Source organism: Quercus robur, chromosome 9, assembly GCF_932294415.1.
Source record: "Quercus robur chromosome 9, dhQueRobu3.1, whole genome shotgun sequence".
NCBI classification, from domain to species: Eukaryota; Viridiplantae; Streptophyta; class Magnoliopsida; order Fagales; family Fagaceae; genus Quercus; species Quercus robur.
Window position 1 is genome coordinate 48,697,648 of NC_065542.1, and position 19,458 is coordinate 48,717,105.

General features: G+C 33.3%; 1 protein-coding gene and 1 pseudogene across 1 annotated transcript; both read left to right on the forward strand.

The window, feature by feature from the left end:
* The first annotated feature begins 415 nt into the window (after positions 1-415).
* Positions 416-7,536, forward strand: LOC126698833 (uncharacterized; annotated as a pseudogene).
* Positions 7,537-13,860: 6,324 nt separating this feature from the next.
* Positions 13,861-15,562, forward strand: LOC126698834 (stemmadenine O-acetyltransferase-like). The gene has a single exon (XM_050396327.1). It carries the CDS (start codon positions 13,931-13,933, stop codon positions 15,230-15,232), a length of 1,302 nt encoding a protein of 433 aa, XP_050252284.1. The 5' UTR covers positions 13,861-13,930; the 3' UTR covers positions 15,233-15,562.
* The last annotated feature ends 3,896 nt before the right edge of the window (positions 15,563-19,458 follow it).

The following is a 19,458-nucleotide window of genomic DNA, read 5'->3' on the forward strand; positions in this document are numbered from 1 at the left end:
AGTTATTTATGAAATGTTTTCTATATTGATATTTAACCATTTTCAAGTTTTATAAAGGTAATTCCCATTATTAACAAGAATGCAGCCATGAAATGCAACAACAACATAAGCTATAGGACAAAATGTAAATACGGTACTTTAGGTGTTGTTTCTTAGATTTCCTTCTTAAGGTTCAGTCATATAATTACTTAACTAAAAAATACACTTCTATTTCATAAGAAAAAATCAACATGACTGAATTTTAAGAGAGGAACATAAAAAACAATACTTAAATAAATACTGTACCTAAGTCTTGCACTAAGCTATGATCCCAATTAGTTTGATTACTTGATGGACAAAAGGCCAAAACCGAGCCCAATATTGGTCATTCAATTGTGATTCAATTTTAATATTACACGTGTCCCACCCAAATTCACCCGCCCAAGCTAAGTCCCCAAACTCAATACCGGATTTTGGCGCGAAAATTAGAAAACGCATCCCAATTCAGTATCCCCAAATTAGGGTTTAATCCGGAGCCACTGCTTCTTCGTCTCTCGCTCTTCCTCAACAATGTCCAATTCCTCTGATCAGCTCGAGGAAATCAAAACCCTAATTTCCTCTGGCTCAAAGTGCCTCGCTTACTCAACCCTCTTACACTTCCAAGAACACTCCAGTGACGACCCTACTTCAATTCAAGCCCTAGCTAGAATTTCTCAGACTCTTCTATCTTTAATCGTTGCCGATATCTCAGATGACGATGAAGAAATGTAAGTTTCAAATCAAAATGCCAAACACATATTTTATCAAAATGATATGTTTGGATGCTGGGAAATGTGTAGGAAAAGAAATTTGGAATACAATTATGAACTGAAATAGATAATTTTAAAAAAAAATTTAGGTTTTTTTTTTTTTGGGTTCCCTCTTTACATCTAAGTAGCGTTTAAATGGAGGGTGATTGAATATATGTATATATATTGGTCTTGAATTGATGACAGTGCTGCACTGGCTTTGAAGTGTTTGGGTTTCATGATTTATCATCCGTCCCTTGTTGCCGTAATTGCAGGTATGTTAAGCTAGTGGTACACCATTGTTTAGTATAACATTTTAGTAATGTGGTGTTGGTAAATTTTGAAAGGATGTTTGGATTTTACACCTTGAAGTTTCAGAATTTAGATTTTACTCCATGAAGTTTGGGGATTTTACCTGAAAGTTTGGATTTTATTTCCTAAAGTTTATGGGTGTTTGGATATTACATCCTGAAGTTTCAGAATTTGGGATAAAAAATTTAAACACTCTCAAACTTTAGGAATAAAATCTAAATTCTGAAGCTTTAGGATAAAATCCAAAAATCTCCAAACTTCAGGGCTAAAATCCAAATTCTGAAACTTCAGAGTATAAAATCCAAACACTTCCAAACTTTAAGGGTGTCATTTGCAAATTACCCTATCAAAACAGTGGCTTAAACCACGGTCCTAGTTGACCGGTATTGTTTAGTTGTCTTTTAATTGGAAATGAGTACTTAATCAACATTTTCTCTATGTTGGTTTTGTAGTGGATGATGCCAATTTGGTCATAGAGTCTTTAGTTAGGTTCATTACGACAACAAAAATGAAGGTAAATGTCACATTGTCAAATAATGATAGTTTTCAAGGGTTGCTGTGCTCTTTTTATTTATTTATTTGTCGATTTGACTTGTTTGCCTCTTAATGGCAGTCAGTTTGTAACTTAGGAGTGTGGTGCATATCCATCCAACAGTTTAATGCACCATTTCTAGATTCCCACCACAACTCTCTGTTGCAGGCAGTTGTCCACGCACTTGACAACCCAATTGGTTCTTTTATCAACAACTTTTGAGGCTATTCAGGTATAAGTAATTCTTCCAAGCTTTCTATTTTATGCTCCTCAACCACTTCTAGTGATACTTCTTAAGTGGAAGTCTATGCATATAAACTGACTAAGTCAGTCACTAATAGATTTCAATATCATTTTTTCTGTAAAGTGTTTAATGTGCATAACTTGTCCTGGAGAAGAAAGAGAGAGAATTGGCAGTGAAGTGGTTTTATTTGCTTAATTGTGGATTTTTTTTTTCAAACTTGGATGGAACATTATGTTACACAAGCAAATTGTGTCAAACTTTTGTCCTCAACTAATGATTCCAGTGTTAAATTTTACATTATTGCGTAATCAAATTGGTTATTTATATTTTATGTATCACTGCTGAACTTAGCATCTTATGTTAAACAAGAATCAATAAATGAGTATGGTCAACTTGTCTCTCCTACTAACCCTTCTTGGTAATATAATAGGCCTTGATAAAGTTAGCATCTAATTTAAGCAAGAGAATGAGAGACTCAATCACATTTATGGGCTCCTCCAATATATAGAAGACTTCTCAGCTTTGACAAGAAGGAGAGGGATATGTCAGAAAGGTGTCTATCGAAGATTAAGCCTATAATATTACCTCCTCCACTAGTTCTCTCCAAGGTACAAATGTGCTTATGTTCTTTATATTTTTCAAGTGCAACTATCAAGGTGCATTCATAGTTGAGATATACATTTTAAACATGGAAAGCTTAAACATACTAATATGATATAGCTAGCTAAATCTGTTTCCACCATCTTTTTTTCCACTAAATTTTTGTTAAAAGGTTTGAGAATTTAGATGGATTTAATGTGTTTGCATGTGAAGTATTTCAAATAAAACATCTTACTAGCTGATGCTAACATTGCAGAATCTGAAAAAACATTACTAATTTTTGCCCATTTTATATCTTATTGGTGCTTGTCAGAATCTGAGGTGTAACTTTTTGTTTTAGGAAAATTTGTGAGCCTAAACAGCTAGCAGTTTCTTTACTGTGACTGTGAATCTGGTTTCAAAAGTGAAACATCACAGGGAATTTCCTTTTGTAATACAAACTAGAGTGGTGGCTACATTTACAATGTAAAATAGATGATTTTGATGTTCTAAGTGATGAAGTAGAAAATTTTTATTTTGGTGGGTGAAGCCAAACTGCTGTGAAGGTTTAGCACAAAATGCCAGTAAAATTCAAATTACATCCTTAGTTCAAACCAATAGTAAGAGGTTGTGTCACAGACTGTTTGGATCTATTGATTTATTTGACTGTTATCTAAATCAGCTTCAATAGTTAACATGAATAAATATTTATCATAAAATTCCCAATTGTGTGTTCAGAAGCTAAAAATCAACACCAGTCAACTCTACCAGTGGTTCATTCAATATCCCTGTAGCTATCATTTCTACCATTTCTTCTTTACCATGACTATGTATCTGGTTTCAAAAGTGAAACATCACAGGAAATTTCCTTTTCAAATACAAACTGTAGTGGTAACTACGTTTACAATGTAGGATATATGATTTTGACATTTTGAGAGATTGAAATAGCACTCTTTTCTTTTCCCTGTGTGTGTGTGTGTGTGTGTGTGTGGAGGGTGAAGACAAAATGTTGGAAAGGTTTAGGCCAAACAGAATTCCATTAACTGTCAAAATAAATCTTAAACAAATATTTAAACTTATCCAAAAAAAAAAGAAAGAAACCTTCAAACCATCAATAAGAGGTTGGGTCACAGTCATTCAAATCTAGCTTCCATAATTCATATGAACTAGTCGCTAACCTGTGCGATGCACGGGAAAGTTTTTAGTAACTATAAGATTTTAGCAAATCAAATGCCTTAAAATTTGAAAATCTTAAAGAACTTACATTAACACTCATCAATTTGTTTACAAAGCCAATGCTAAATAGATCTACCAATTGCATTCTCATATCCTCTGTCATTTGCAAGGTGAAAGGACTCTTTTGATTACGGTTTGCATCCTTCTATCCTTCAAAAGCTTTAAGAAGTGCCATGTGGTTACTGCATAAGAATGTGTATAAGGTTATACATAATTTTGTCATTATAATCAACATCCTAAAGCTAATATCCAATCCAAAAATGTGTAACCAATGTTACATATTATAACAAAAACTCAAAAGAGACAACAAAAACAGTCGTAGGTATATAAGAGAGAGAATTAGATCAAACATGTATTTCTATTTTTGCTTACTTTGAGATTGAATTTCAAGACTGAAACCTAAAATCCAGAATTCCAACAACAAAAGCACAGAAAAACCTCTCTATCCTTCAGTCTACCATGCTTCCAATCAACTAGTCTTCTTTTCCACTCTCCCAACCACAAAATCCAATGCTAACTTTGCATTCAGAGGAACTTATAATAATAATAATAATAATAAAGCAAACAACAAAAATGAAACTATTCATCCTTTTCATCTAATATGTAACTTGATAGATGGTCTTAGGCACTTTTTGCACATAGATTCTTTAAATTGTATATCAAATTAGAAGAAAGAAATTACATGTAAATATATATATATATATATATATTGTAGCAATCATCATTGTGGGAGCAAGATTTCTAAATGTGTATATATATATATATATAATTTGCTCATGCGAGTTCTAGCTTTAAAACATTCAAGTTAAGTTTGTAAAAATCAAACTCCAAAAGATACAACAATGCAATTGTTTATAGGTAAAGCACACATATAATCAACATGATCATTAAAACAGAGTAAAATTCAACCAACCTTCATGACTCTTTTACAATTTTATTTGGATTGTGTGTCTCAACAGCATACCAATGCAATTATTAATTACTCAAAATTCAAAAAAAAATTATTTATACATGATCGGTTACAATTCAAATTGAGTTTCATGAGTTCTTTAAATGTAAACAGAACACTACAATATTTAGAAATTAGATGTACATAGAAAAATAGTTAACCCTATACTAAAAAAAAAAAAAAAATTTAGTACAGAGTCAAACGAATACCATACCTTTAACCTTGATTCGAATGGAGTAAAAGATTGAAGAGAAAGGCAATAAAAAGCAGAAATTAATCAGGAATATTAAATCTAAATAAAAGTGAATGGAAGAGCAAAAATTAAGAATGAAACCTACTTTAAAACAGCAAACGAATGTACAAAGAATTAAATTTGTTGCTGTTTGGTATTCATTGAAATTTGCTGTTTTAAATCTGTTGCAGAGAAGGAGCAACACAAATGTACAAAGAATTATAAACTGAACAGCCGTGAATTGGTTTGGTGCACAGAAAATATATATAATATTAAAAAATAAATAAATAAACATTATCGCAAAAACTATTTATAAGATAATGGTTATAGAGTCCTAATTAAATTTGTTAATAGTTACAGATTTCTAAACAAATTTGACAAATTTTATTAAAAAAGACATGAACTTGTACAGAAGATGTAGAAGGTTTGAAAAAAAAAAAAAATAGGGGACTGAAGAAGGCTGACGTTTTAGGTGCCCAAATAATTATTCAATCAAACAAATGATTAAGTTAAGCTAAATCAGATGTGCTAAAAAACCTAGATAGCAAAATAAAGCAAAACTTGAAGGTAAAGCAAAACCTGTAGGATTGTTGTCAGATTTTGAAGGTTGGGAGGCTCTTTAATACATCTCCACTTTCTTACAAAACCTGTAGAATTTGAATTTCTATGAGTGTTTCCCTGACTTCAACAAAAAAGAATAGAGAGAAAAAGGGGTTAGGAATTGAAATCCCTAATTTGACAAAAAAACCCTAATTAAAGACGAAATCCTTAAATTGACAAAAAAAAACCTAATTAAAGACAATAGGAAAAGAGTTTATTCTTAGATTAATTGAGAGATACCAAGAGAGAATGCTCTGATATGGAGGCTAGGTTGGAGATTGAAAATGTTGGCTCCCATGGTCGTGCCCTTGCAAGCTTTCTATGAAATAGCTTGGATCTGCGTTTGAGAGGGTATAGGTTTTGCGTTTGGTGAGTAATGTCGAAAGGAGGGGTGATGGGTTTAGTTTTGTCGAGAGGAGAGGTTCTGCCTTGCGTGTTTTGGTTTCAGAGGGTTTTGGTTTCAGAATTATATCGGGGAAGAGTATTTGGTTTGTGAAAGGAGAGTATATATATTTAATAAAAAAGAAATAAATCAGATTTAAAAATTAAAAATTTATGACTTTTTTTTTTTGGTTTTGGTTTTAATTTTTTTTTTTTTTTTTTTTTTTAATATTGTGCTGACGTGGAAAATTGTGGGAGTTTCAAAAGTTTCGGTTTTTTATATATATATATATATATATATAGATAAGTGTTTTTCATAAAATTCACATTGGGTGTCTAGAAGCTCAAAATCAAGACCAGTCAACTGTACTGGTGGTTCATTCCATATCCCTGCATCATGGAGTAGAAAAAATTTGAAATTCCAAAACTTCTCGACTTCTATCACGAATGAGTGCCTCATTAGATTTGTAAAGTATTATAGGTAGTTAAACTTAACAGTTTTATATTGCAATTTAGTCAATGATAAAGACTAGGACACAAAAGTTTCAAATACCAATGATCCTCTCTCTCTCTCTCATGTGCATTAATGTGTGCCTATCTCACATTATCAGGCCTAAATGTCTAAGGTAGAACCATGAGAAAGTTTCCTTCTGTCTAACATTGATTCTGGTATCGAGGTTAAGGTTCGCCAAAAATCATTCCAATATTGTATCTATCTTGTTGTGTATTCTAAGATCCTTAAATGCACTTTATTCTATCTTTAAACCGGTTCTTGTCAAAGATATGAAGCAAATTTTGCTCACTAAGATGAAGGAGCTGCTAAACCAGGGTATGAAGGTCCAAGCCATTCATGCATGGGGATGGTTTATTCGCTTACTAGGATCTTATGCTATGAAGAACAGGAAATTAACAAATGAAATGCTGAAAATTCCTGAAAATACATTTTCAGATCTCAACCCACAAGTTCAGATTGCTTCACAGGTATTTTTAATACAGTTGGACTTTTTGGAAACCTGGTCACTATCACCAATCACTGATAATATTATCCAAGAAAATAATTCTTTATTTGTTGAATTTATTACCAATAAAATAGCACCTCAAAAATAGAAGGTGCTTTCATCCATTTCCTTTGTTCAATGATAGCATAGAAGTGGTCATCTTTTGAAGGATACAAATTTATTATGGGGCATAAAGAATTTGCGGTAATCCAAATCAAGAGACTAAATGGTCCTTGCTTAAGTCAGAAAAGGGTGTCTAGTTATCAACTTTTTGAGTTGTTGTGGTCCTTGCATGTAAGCTCATAGGACTGGGTCTACCCAAGTTTTTATGGCAATCTATGCAAAGCTAAATCACTGCCTAGTTACCTGTTCAATTATCTCCTATGGTAATTTCTGCATTTAAATATACCAGTACTCCATTACAACACTTAGAATGTCATTCTTCCATCAATTATGGTAACCTTTGGGATTAAAATATTTCAGAAGTCCTACGTTATAATGCTTTAAATGTCATTCTTTTGTATGATTTTTTACCATAATTTGCACTTTGCTTGGGAAGGTCTTATTGATGCTCTAATTCATCCTCTAATAGTAGCTTGTGAGACAAATGCATCCAAGGAGGAGAAGGGTGTACAACATTTGCAAAAATCTAGAGAGACCAGTGATAAAATCCAAGCAAATGGGTTTTTAAAAAGCATAAGGCTTGTAATGACTCCTCTGACAGGAATCATATCAAGTAAATGTGATATATCCGTCCCCTCATCATGCTTGAACACATGATGTTATCTGCTGCATAAACTTGATACTTCTGTCAATGATCCATCAGTGATAAAGCTAGTGTTGGAGCCTATCTCTGAAGCAATTTTTCGCATTGGTCCTGAAAGTAAAAGTGTGAGCTCATGGAATCTGTGCCTAGATCTGCTTGATGATTTTATTTTAGCAAAATGTAAAGATGTTAAATATGTCACAAGTAACTCTGCAAGCCATCATTTATCAGCTACTAAATTCTTATGGAAGCAATACTCTGTTAAATGGTTGCCATGGGATATTTCATATTTGTCAGTTGGACTTCCATTTAAACATAATTTTTATTCTCATCAGTCAAGCATCAATTGCAACTGTCAACCATGAATAAAAAAGTTTCGCATGTGATGCTGCTTTAAGGTTATTTTTATCTGTTCTGAAAGGAGTTCAATTGGAGTTGGAAAAGCGATCAACCAATTATAATGATATTATGTTGTGTTTGGGCACAGTATTAAGGTTCATAAAGAAGATATGTGAAGATGTAAGTTCAGAAGGCAGCGATAGTAGTGATTTGCATCATACTTGTCTCCGGTTTATAGACGCTGTCACTAAGGAGTTACAACCTGCTACATTGGAATCCCCTCTGTACAAGGTTATATTGGACCTCAAGTACATTGACAAGCTTCAATCAGTTAATAACATTAGGCATGCAAAATTTATGGATATCTGCTCTATTGTTCACATAAATATGGTTTCACCAGTGGTTTATTTACTTGTAGCCTACCTCTGTGTGGTCTTTCAGTCAATTTTCTTCAACATCCAGAACGTGAACCACCACAACATAAATGAGGGTCTTTGCGCTGAGGTCGAGAGCCTCCGCCTCGACGCTCCCATCATCAGTAGCCACCTTGGACTCAGCACCGCTGACTACTGTGTTCACCACTGCCCCTGTCACGTCATCGTAGTTAAACTGATCCCAGAGGTAGTTTAATCGATCCCAGATGATGAGGAGAAAAATAAGGATAAGATCTGCGTTATTTAACTTCTCTATGGAAAATACTGCTTCTATGTTTTCGGTGTCAGTACACCTGTTAATCATAGCAAACCAATGCCAATGCCGAGAGAGATTTTGAAAATAAGCGGACAAATGTATCCAAGTGGCATGGGTTATGCAATTTTGGGTTCAACAATCTACTGCATCGGCGGACGCTTCCCCCCTAATGAGCCATCTTTGGATGTTTATATATTTGATACAAAGAAAAATAATGAGAAATCCTTAACAAAGCTTGGACCTTGCCTCAACGCCCCGAAGTACTATCCTAACGTAGTGGTTATCCAAGGTAAAGTTTATGTTTTTCCAAATAGTTTTGCAAAGGATGTAAGCTCTCCTAGATTTGAGGTTTTCGATCCTCTTGAAGGAACATGGACTGCTCTCCCTGAGCCTGATTGGGATTCTTGTTCTCCAAACACAGAGAAATGGATTCCATATCCTCACAAGTTCAGAGTAATTTCACATTTGATTGAAGACTCTAAACTCATACTGTCAACACCTGAAGGTATACAAATTTTTGATGTTACCAAGCCTCATGCCGGACGGAAACACGTTCATAGATATCGTGGCGCTTCACACAATGACATCCCTCGTGATTCAGTTTTAGCTGACAATGACAATATTTGTTTCACGATAGACTACTTGGACACTAAGTTCACAGCTTATAATCTCTCTAAGGATGATGCCTTCGCCAACCCACTCTGCGTATTAAACTCTTACAGGGACAAATTGGTAGGCCCTGTTTATGATTATTATGAAAAAAATGTGTGGAAAATCCTATTTAGCTTCTCTTAGAGATGATGGTGAAAACAGCCGAATCTGTCATGTGAGATCCAGTAGCAAACAATATGATTGTAATGAATATATTGTGATTAAGGTATATGCCTTTGAAAAAGGGTACGGGAAGAAGGAGGAGGAGCATAAGCATCGCCAGGGACAAAATGTTTACAACTAACCAACGTGCATTCCTCCATGTTTGTGGTGCCAGATGGGGATCGTTGCGGAGAACTCATAGCTTGTCTCCCATTGTAATTACAAATTGATTAGTATTTCATAATTCAATTCAATCTGTTTTGCTATATATAATTTGTTGAGAGGTAGAGCAATTATTTATTTTCCATAGAAAACTAAATTTGTTCTTCTTCGTAGGTTTTAATTCCGCTAAAAATATTGTTTTTTAAGTTATAAAACGGTTCATTACATTAAAAAGTGTTTCTTTCTCTTGGTAATATCCCTTGGTTTGTTCAATTGACGGTTAAACCATTATGCAGAACTTAGTATTGCACTTATTATTTTCTTAGTCCATTTTGCTTATTGTCCCCTACATTTGTGCGGGAAGAGAATATATATAAAGGGAATTCTCAAGGACATGAGAGCTTTTGTGGGATGTCTAGAGAAAATGAGCTTCATGTCATACAATTTGGATCCACTAGATAAACTTTATTTTATTTTCTGACAAGAGAAGTGTTTACTATCTTATCTTCTCAATATATATATATATATATATATATATATTGAGAGTTATAGAAATGGTAGTTTTTGTTATTTATATATGAAGAATGTTTGCATATTACTAAATTGCAATGCGACTCCCCTGGTCCCTTTCTTTTTTAGCTGCATTTTTTTTTTTTTTTTTTGAGTTTATGATGTGAATCTATTAGATTTTTTCAATTCTTGTAATTGGTGATTGGCCAACAATTTTAGCATCACACTGTCAAACTTTATATGATAACCCATTTGAATTATATTTGTTCAATTTTGATCATTTTTCCAAACTTGAGGGTATTTACACGCTTGCCTTCAAACTTTGACATTATGATCGATTGATGGTAGAAGTTTGAAACCTTGGTGTCTTTCTTAAAAGGACATTCTACATGGTGGAAGACAATCTTTACATGGCCTTGAGGGTATCTAGAAATGGCCTGTATAATATCACTAGATGAAAGATTTTGTATGTCAAATTTGAATCGATTTCAATGGATACCTAGTGACTACCCAAACAAGAAGTAATAAGTAGAAATAGGATTGGAAGTTGGAACACGTGACATTTTGTACGTACCCAGAACAAAGGCGCCATCAGGCTATGCTAGCTACATCCCTTTTAATTGGTCTCGGTGGTCATTGGATAACATATCAATCTTATTGTGTGGTTTGCACTTTTTTACTGCTTTTTATATTGCTTTATATGCTTTAGTTGTTCACATGAATACGAGAATATCCATATAAAATTGGTTAATCACTTATTTGATATTAATAGTAGTTTAGCTTAGAAGTGATTAAGCTGTAAATGTGATATTTGGTTGCGTAATTCCTTGGGGTGTAATATTTCTCAAAAACTATATTAAAACTTAGTAGGTAACAAACACGATCGGAATAGTGCGTCATATCAGAACATATTAATTCTGTTACTAATATGTCAAAAACGCATCAATCTATTAAAAGTTTAGAAAATTTAGAGCTTGCTATTGATGCAATCCAAGTAACTGATTTTGTGAGGAATTTCAATTTTCTAGCAATGCATTGAACTAAAAAGTCATCTACACCTATAATTGAAGAATGCAGATCTTCCAGTCAAAATTTACATGAAAAACTCATATTTTACATGATTTGAAGTTCAAAATAACTCAAATCAATTTTTTTTTTCTTAAATAACCACTCAATCAATTAAAAAGTGACTTTATGCTCACAAGCAAACATAAATCAACTTTCCTGTAAAATTCTAGAAACCTCTCACTAAATAGAACCTCTGATCTTATTGATTGAGAAAATTGGAGTACAAAAGAATGAATGCTAATACATAACTATACCTATATATACAATCTGCAAAGGAAAGGAAGTAACTAACTCCGGAAATAAAGGAAAACAGTTACAATCAGTCCTAACTTCTTGTCCACGTGTACATTGATAAAAAACCGGTAACTACTTCTATCCACGTGGCATAGCTTCTTCAATGACATGGATGAAATACTCATGGTAAGGGACTGCTTCTATCATGTCAAGCAACTCTGCACTAGCCCAGTTATCCTGTGTCTTAGCTGCTTGATCAGTGCTTATCCCTTCAGTCTTGTAATCATGCTTAGTTTGATTCCTGAGTGCATTTCTTCTTGCTTTCAGCATTTCCCATAAAAAAAAAAAGACTATTTTTAAAGAGAGAGAGAGAGAGAGAGAAAAAAAAAAAAGGAAATATAGAAAGAACATATATTGATAGACCTTTGCAAAAGAAAATGTCAAAATATTCCTCTTTGTTCTTTCATAGTCCACACATTCCAACGGGTTTTGTTTTGCGAAAATCCCATTTGACTCTCCATATTCTATACATAATAGGAAATGTTATGTGAAATAATGAACAGCTTTGGTCAGGGACGGAACTAGGATTCGAAGTCGAGGGGGGCAAATATAATTTTCATGAGATGGGTAAATATAATTTTTCATGGACTTATTTTTTAAAATCTTAAATATATACCTATTATTTAATATTTAAAAAAATTTGGGGGGGGGCCACAGCCCCCCTCTTCTTCAACATAGTTCCGTCCCTGGCTTTGGTTAAGGATCATGAGCAGGGCCGGCGCTACCCTTTGATGTGTCAGTTTTAAAAAACACATACAAGTAATTAAAAAATTGTTTCTCAAAAAAAATTTAAAAATTTATGCAATATATATATATATATATATATTTATTTACAAGATAAAAATTTTACTCTAGTATAATCTAAGTGTATATCAGTATATGTATGTGAAACTCCCTCCTGGAGACTTGAATCTTGGCCCTTGCCTCCCACATCTCACGAGCACTTATACTTGTAGAATGATCATCGCACCAAGAGTGTGAGGTAGTTGTAATATATGTTAATGTGGCACTAATTACATTCATTCTCATATATGCTTGTAAACGTTATGTAATAAAAATTATAGCAACTTTGACATTTTTCACTAAAAAATCAATAAAGCATCCAAGTTAGAGAGAGTTTCATATGGGTTGTGATGGATAATATTATTCTTGAAGAATAAAAATGGAAATAACAGTGTCAATATTTTTATGACATCCCCAGATAGTCCAAATGATTGGAAAAAAAAAAAAAACCATTACTTTAATCAAGTTTAAAAGAAAAAAAATCTAAGACCACAAACTATTTTACAACTTTTTTGTTACAATTGTGATATAAAAAAATGTGAGGAAAAAAAATGGTGAATTCATATATAAATGATAGGTAACTACTACCATGGTTCACATTCTGAGTACTAGACTTAACTGGCGTTGAATGTTTCTAAACTTGGACCTCACTGGTGCTGAATGTTTCTAAACTTAGTAATTCTAAGGCCACAGACTATTTCTCAACTTTTTTGCTATAACTCTGAGATGACAGATTATGAGTAGTTACCTATCATTTATATATGAATTCACCATTTTTTTTCCTCACATTTTTTTATATCATAATTGTAACAAAAAAGTTGTAAAATAGTTTGTGGTCTTAGATTTTTTTTTCTTTTAAACCAATGCCACAGCGCTGACAACTTGGGTAGGCTGAATGTTATTTTAGTTCAAAAATGAAGAAAGATGAAAATAATAAATCATGGCTTATCTTGGCAATGGCTTTAAGTGTTCAAGATCAATTTATTTTTGGTTTCATATATATAGTATTTATGATCTTAATTGGCTCTAAGTGCCGTTGAACCATAATTAAGAAATTGTGCATTTGTCCTTGTGATGAATAAACCCATAATTAAATTAGCTTCAATGTATGTTTCACAACAAAGATGTTTTTGTTTCTTATGCAACAATTGAGGTACTCCAATAATCATTTTAAGCTTTCGCTGTTTATCCAAAGAGCATCTCCTCATCAAAACAATTCAAATGTTAAAACACACACACACACACACATATATATATATATATATATGTGTGTGTGTGTATGTTTACGTTATGAGGTCCAATCATCCAACTGCCAATAACACAAGTTGAACTTTGAATATTTGTGAAAGAATTGGTCTCAACTTTTTGTGATGGCCCTCCAATTTTCATTAGATTTCACCATTTTTCTTCATTTACTCTCTTTGTTTTGGCAATTAAAAGTACAAGTCCAATTTTTATTTTTATTACATTTGAAGTGGAGTGGTCAACTTTTGGAGCTGCGCATCTTATCAATTTGAAGTGGAGTGGTCAACCTTTGTAGCTGCGCATCTTATCAAATAATGTACGTATTTAATTTGCAAAAGCTTTATATATAGAGAGAGAGAGATTTGCATAAGAACCATACATTATAGAACCACTTGTTCAAAGTAGTTTGAACTTTGCATGTCAAGAGAAAATGAAGCTCTCTTCTTTGTTCAAAGTAGTCTCCAAAGAGATTATCAAACCATCTTCACCAACACCAACCAATCTTCACCATTATCGGCTTTCCTTTTTCGACCAAACAATGCCTCCCATGTATATTTCATCTATCTACTTCTACGAAAAGAATGATGCATACTCAAAATTCAACATTAACAGTTCTGCCAAATCTAGTGCACTCAAGCAATCATTGTCTAACATCTTAAAGCATTACTACCCTTTAGCTGGTCGCCTTAAAGACAACAATCTCAGTGTAGACTGCGACGATGAAGGCGTCTTGTATCGCGAGGCTGAAGTCAAGTGCCAACTTTCAGATATTGTTGCAGAGCCAAATCCTACAGAGATGAAGAAATTTCTTCCATGTGATAATGATGGCACACACCATTTACCCTTTGCAGTTCAAGTCAACCACTTCACTTGTGGTGGTATTGCTATTGGCGCATGCATTTCCCACAAGATTGCCGATGGCTCATCCTTTATCCACTTTATGAAAAATTGGGCCGCCACAGCTCGAGGCGAAAGTGATGTTATATATCCACAATTCCAATCGTCCACTCTGTGCCCACCTGCGACTAATTTATCTGGATTTGACCCAACATATGTTATGCCAAAAGAGAAGCTTGTATTAAAGAGGTTTGTGTTTAGTTCTGCTTCAGTAGAGGCTCTTAAAGCAAAATATGTAGAAAGTTCAGCTGGCTTAGAATTATACCCAAGCCGTGTTGATGCCTTGTCAACTTTTATATGGAGTCGATATGCAACCACAATTGATCAAGTAAAGTCTGAGTCTGAAAAACTGCACATAATTCTTTATGCAGTGAATTTGCGGAGGAGGTTGAATCCTCCATTACCTGACTGCACTTTTGGAAATTTATTCCGACTCATACCAGCCATTGTGTCTAAAGAAACCAGCCAGGAAGATTGGTATGGAATTGTGCGCAAGTTGAGAGATGCAAAAAGAAAACTCGACAATTTTGACGTGAAAAATCTACAGAAGAGTAGTGAACAGTTGGATCTTGTCAAAGAGTTTAGTGGAAAACTCATGGCACCAGATACAGTTGTCTCAACTTTCTCAGGATTGTGTGGGTTTCCCAGATATGACGTTGACTTTGGGTGGGGAAAGCCTTTGTGGATCGGTCGGGTTAGCTTGCCATACAAGAATCTAATCACGTTGACAGACACCAAATTTGGGGATGGAATAGAGGCGTGGATAAACTTGAACGAGGAAGAAATGGTCAAATTTGAAAGAGACAAGGAGCTCCTTTCGTATGCTAAAATATGATATTCACATGCAGTTTGTTCATTGGGTAGGCACCATTAGAGCTATAATAAAGGATTTTTTTTTAATAGAAAAATGGTAAGAATTCAGGGGAAGCAATTGTGACAACCCTGGCTACGTCACAACAATAATGTCAACTTCTGCTTGAAAGCAAAGCAAGTGATCATTAGTTATTGGTGTTTATGTTTGTATGGCATGTAATGTACGTTAGTGCTTTTTACTGCTGGCAGTATAGTCAGTTCTTGATTCCTTTGTATGCTGCTAGTTCTCTAATTTCTTCAATAAAATTTCTTCTTGTCCACAAAAAGTAAAAAATAAAAACATTATTACATATCTTTTTTTTGTTTTTCGCAAATGCTTCTAGTTTTTCTGGTTAAATTCGACAAGCGTGTTAATTTGACCTAGGAAAAGAGAAAACTGCTTGGAAAATCATAAAAGTTTTTCTTGAGATTTTTTTCTAACTATCTCCTAAACCTAAAATAGTTCTTACTCTTCTATAATTTTCTTTACATATTTAAATTATAAAAGAAAATTATTGGTTTATATTTCACTATTCATGTAAGATTTATATTGTAAACTAAACAAACGTGTATAACATTGTACACATACGTTTAGTCTACAATATAAAAGCTTACTTGAATGGTATAATGTGAACTAATAACCACTCAATCAATTAAAAAGTGACTTTTGGCTCACAAGCCAACTGTCCCATAAAAAAGACGATTCTTAAAAAAAAAAAGGGAAATATAGAAAGAACATATATTCATAGCGAATGTTATGCAAAGTAATGAAAGGCTTTGGTTAAGGATCATGAGCAGGGCCAAAGCTATCCTTTGATGTGTCAGTTTTAGAAAACACATACAAGTAATTAAGAAATTTATACAATATGTTAATGTGGAACTAATTACATTCATTCTCATATGTGTTTGTAAATTTTATGTAAGAAAATTTACAACAACTTTGTCATTTTCTGCTATGAAATCAATAAAGCATCCTAAGTTAGATGGGTTATGGTAAATAATATTATCTCTGTAATTTCATTATGACAAATCCCGATAGTCCAAATGATTGAAAAAAAAAAAAAAAAAAAAAAAAAAAAAAACTTGCATTAATCAAGTTTAAAAACATTCAACACTAATTAGGTCCAGTAGTTTTCCTTAAAAGTTATTATGGTTCTGAGTGGAGTTTGTAGTATCTCTTTGTGTTACTTAGAACTTCTTATTCTCTCTCCCTCTCTTGTGTTTGTTTGTTTATCAAAAAATTAAAATAAAAAAAAGTTAAGTCCAGTTCATCGAATGTGAGCTGTTTGGTTTTCAAGTTTTCAACAACACAAGGCAAGTGCCATAGTGAGAAGTGAGGTTTCATCCAATTCCAATGCCACAACATTGACAACTTGGGTAGGCTGTATATTATTTTAGTTCAAAAATGGAGAAGAAACATGAAAACATTGAATCATGGCTAATCTTGGCAATAGATTTTTTTTTTTTTTTTTTTTTTTTTTTTGAGAAGAAACCTTGACAATGGCTTAAGTATTCTGGATCAATTTATTTTTGGTTCATATAGTATTTATGAACTTAATTGATTCTATCTGCCGTTGACCCATCATTAAGAAATTGTGCTTTTGTCATTGTGATGAATAAACCCACAAGCCACAATTAAGTTAGCTTCACTGTTTCTTTCACAACAAACGTGTCTTTGTTGCCTATGCAACAATTCAGGCACTCCAATAATTATTTTAAGCTTCGGCTGGCTATCCAGAGACCATCTCCTCATCAAAACAATTCAAATGTTAAAACACATATATGTACATTATGAGGTCCAATCATCCAACTGCCAATGACTTAAGTTGAACTTTGAATATTTGTGAAAGAATTGGTCTCTACTTTTTGTGATGGCCCTCCAATTTTCATTAATTTCACCATTTTTCTTCATTTACTCTTTGTTTTGGCCATTAAAAGTATGCAGGAAATCAAAAGCTCAGAACAAAGTCCGGAAGTTGTCCCCATGGCCCAGTAAGTTACCACTAACAGGAAATTTGCACAACTTTATAAGGTCACCACCACACTATACTCTCCGACAACTAGCAGGGGAACATGGACCCTTTATGCACCTACAACTAGGTGAAATCTCTGCAATTATGGTATTATCACTTTCACCAAGGAAGTATTCTACTCTGGCAGCCCGATATCAGATAACAGCAAAGCACATTATTTCATTCAGTTTAGTAGATCTGACCAATGGCTTGATTTTTAGTTCAAGAGAACCAACAATGCTGTAGATGCTAAATTGCAAGTTTCATTTTAACCTATTCAATCACATTACATGCGGAAATTTAAGGCTTCTAAGTTGCTTTTTATTCTATTTTCTCTGTGTTCTCTACATTCAATCAACTGAGGATTAGCCAGTGTCATTATATGTCTATAGTGATAGGCTAATAATGTATTGACCTCTTTAGTAAATTAACCAATTAATTAGCCAAGTGAATTAATTAGGTTTAATTGCATGCAATAAGTGTGATAGTACAAACAAATCACCAAATATGCAGCGGAAAATAAATTTGACACAGGTAATTTGTTTACGAATGGAAAAAACCACTGAGGCAAAACTCTATCGAGTGAATTTAAGGTCATCATTCCCAAGAATGCACTATTATCAAAACAAGCAGTTACAAGTAAAAGGAATGACAATACCTAATACCAACCTACAGTTGAACCCTTGCCCCAATACGCAATTTGACATTTTAATGTAATGACAATTTCTCCTTTCAATGCACGGCTCCAAATACGTGACTAACTAATCGATGCACGGATCCCAGTACATGACTAACACACCAACTTGAGAAAGATGTTGGTTGTAAAGTTCTTCAGTTCTTCCAAACAATAAAGATTAAGAAGCTCCTTGGTTACAAAACTCTTGGCGCAAAGACGCAGCAGCTTCTTCAAGAGAAAGATGAACTAGGGCAAATTGTCTCCGATCACAATTTGAGTGAACAATCACTTTGCATCAAGTTGCATCATCTTTGACAGCTCTTAAAATAATCTTTATATATGTTTAGGGTTATGAGAAAATAAACACTACACAAATAACTTGGATATGCATGAAAAAATATCTGGAAATCTGAATTTCGTATTTCTTGATAGATACAGCTTTTGTTGAGAGCTATCGAAAATTAAACATTAAACCTCGATAGATTTATCTATCAAGCTATCTATTGAGATTTAATAAACAACACTTTTTCACTTGTTTCTTAGATAGATTTGCATGGTTTCAATACTAAACTTGAACTCTTATTCCTTGAAGTATTAAACATATCTTAGATCTACCCAATTACAAGTAAAGTGTGTTTTGTCAAATAATTAGTCAATTCTATATGACATATGTTTTAACAAGTTCCATATATGTCCTAACATGTAGCATTATTAAGTTGTCATAATACCATTGAAGGATAGTTCATGTACCTTAAATTTGGTATTTCACAATCCATTTTTTTGGTTAATTAAGTGATCATGATCTAGTTTATATACATATATGAATTTTCTATACATACTTGATTTGAGAAAAGACATTTTAGATTTACCAGTGGAATATATTGGCATATATTTTTTGCTCCCAAAGTTGTCAAAGAACAAAATTTGGGACGACAGCTTCTGCAATTAGACAAGTAAACTGCTAAAATAAAAAATAAATAAAGAAGCATCATAAGTTGAGAGTATGAGATCGGATATGATAAATAATGTTATTATTGATGGATAAAAATTGAAACTAATTGCAAAACACCCTTTTTCTTTTTTCTTTTTGAAAAGAGGATAAAATGAAACTGTTAGGTTCTAAAGATGTAGGGTTTCATGTATTTAGAACTCTAATTTGTATTGTTAGCAAACCATGATCAAAACAATGTATTTAGAAGTGTTTTAGTCTAGCTCAAAGTTGTGCATTTATGTAAAGTTGGAATCGAGTTAAAGCAGGAAAGCATTGTGCCTTTCGGCCTGGCTTGATCAATCGAAAGACAGGCTCAATCGATCGAAACTCGGGCAGAATGATTTTCTGCAGATTTTTCCAACTCAGCCCTAGGTGTTTTAAAATGTTTTTAGGGTTTCTTATTTGTCCTAAGTATAAAAGGCAAACCCTAACCACGTTTTAGTGTTGCTCATAATTGTGATTTGTGTAAATCTCTTGTGAGATCTAGAGGAACTTTCCTTTATACAAACTTAGGGTTTTCAAGGAGAAGA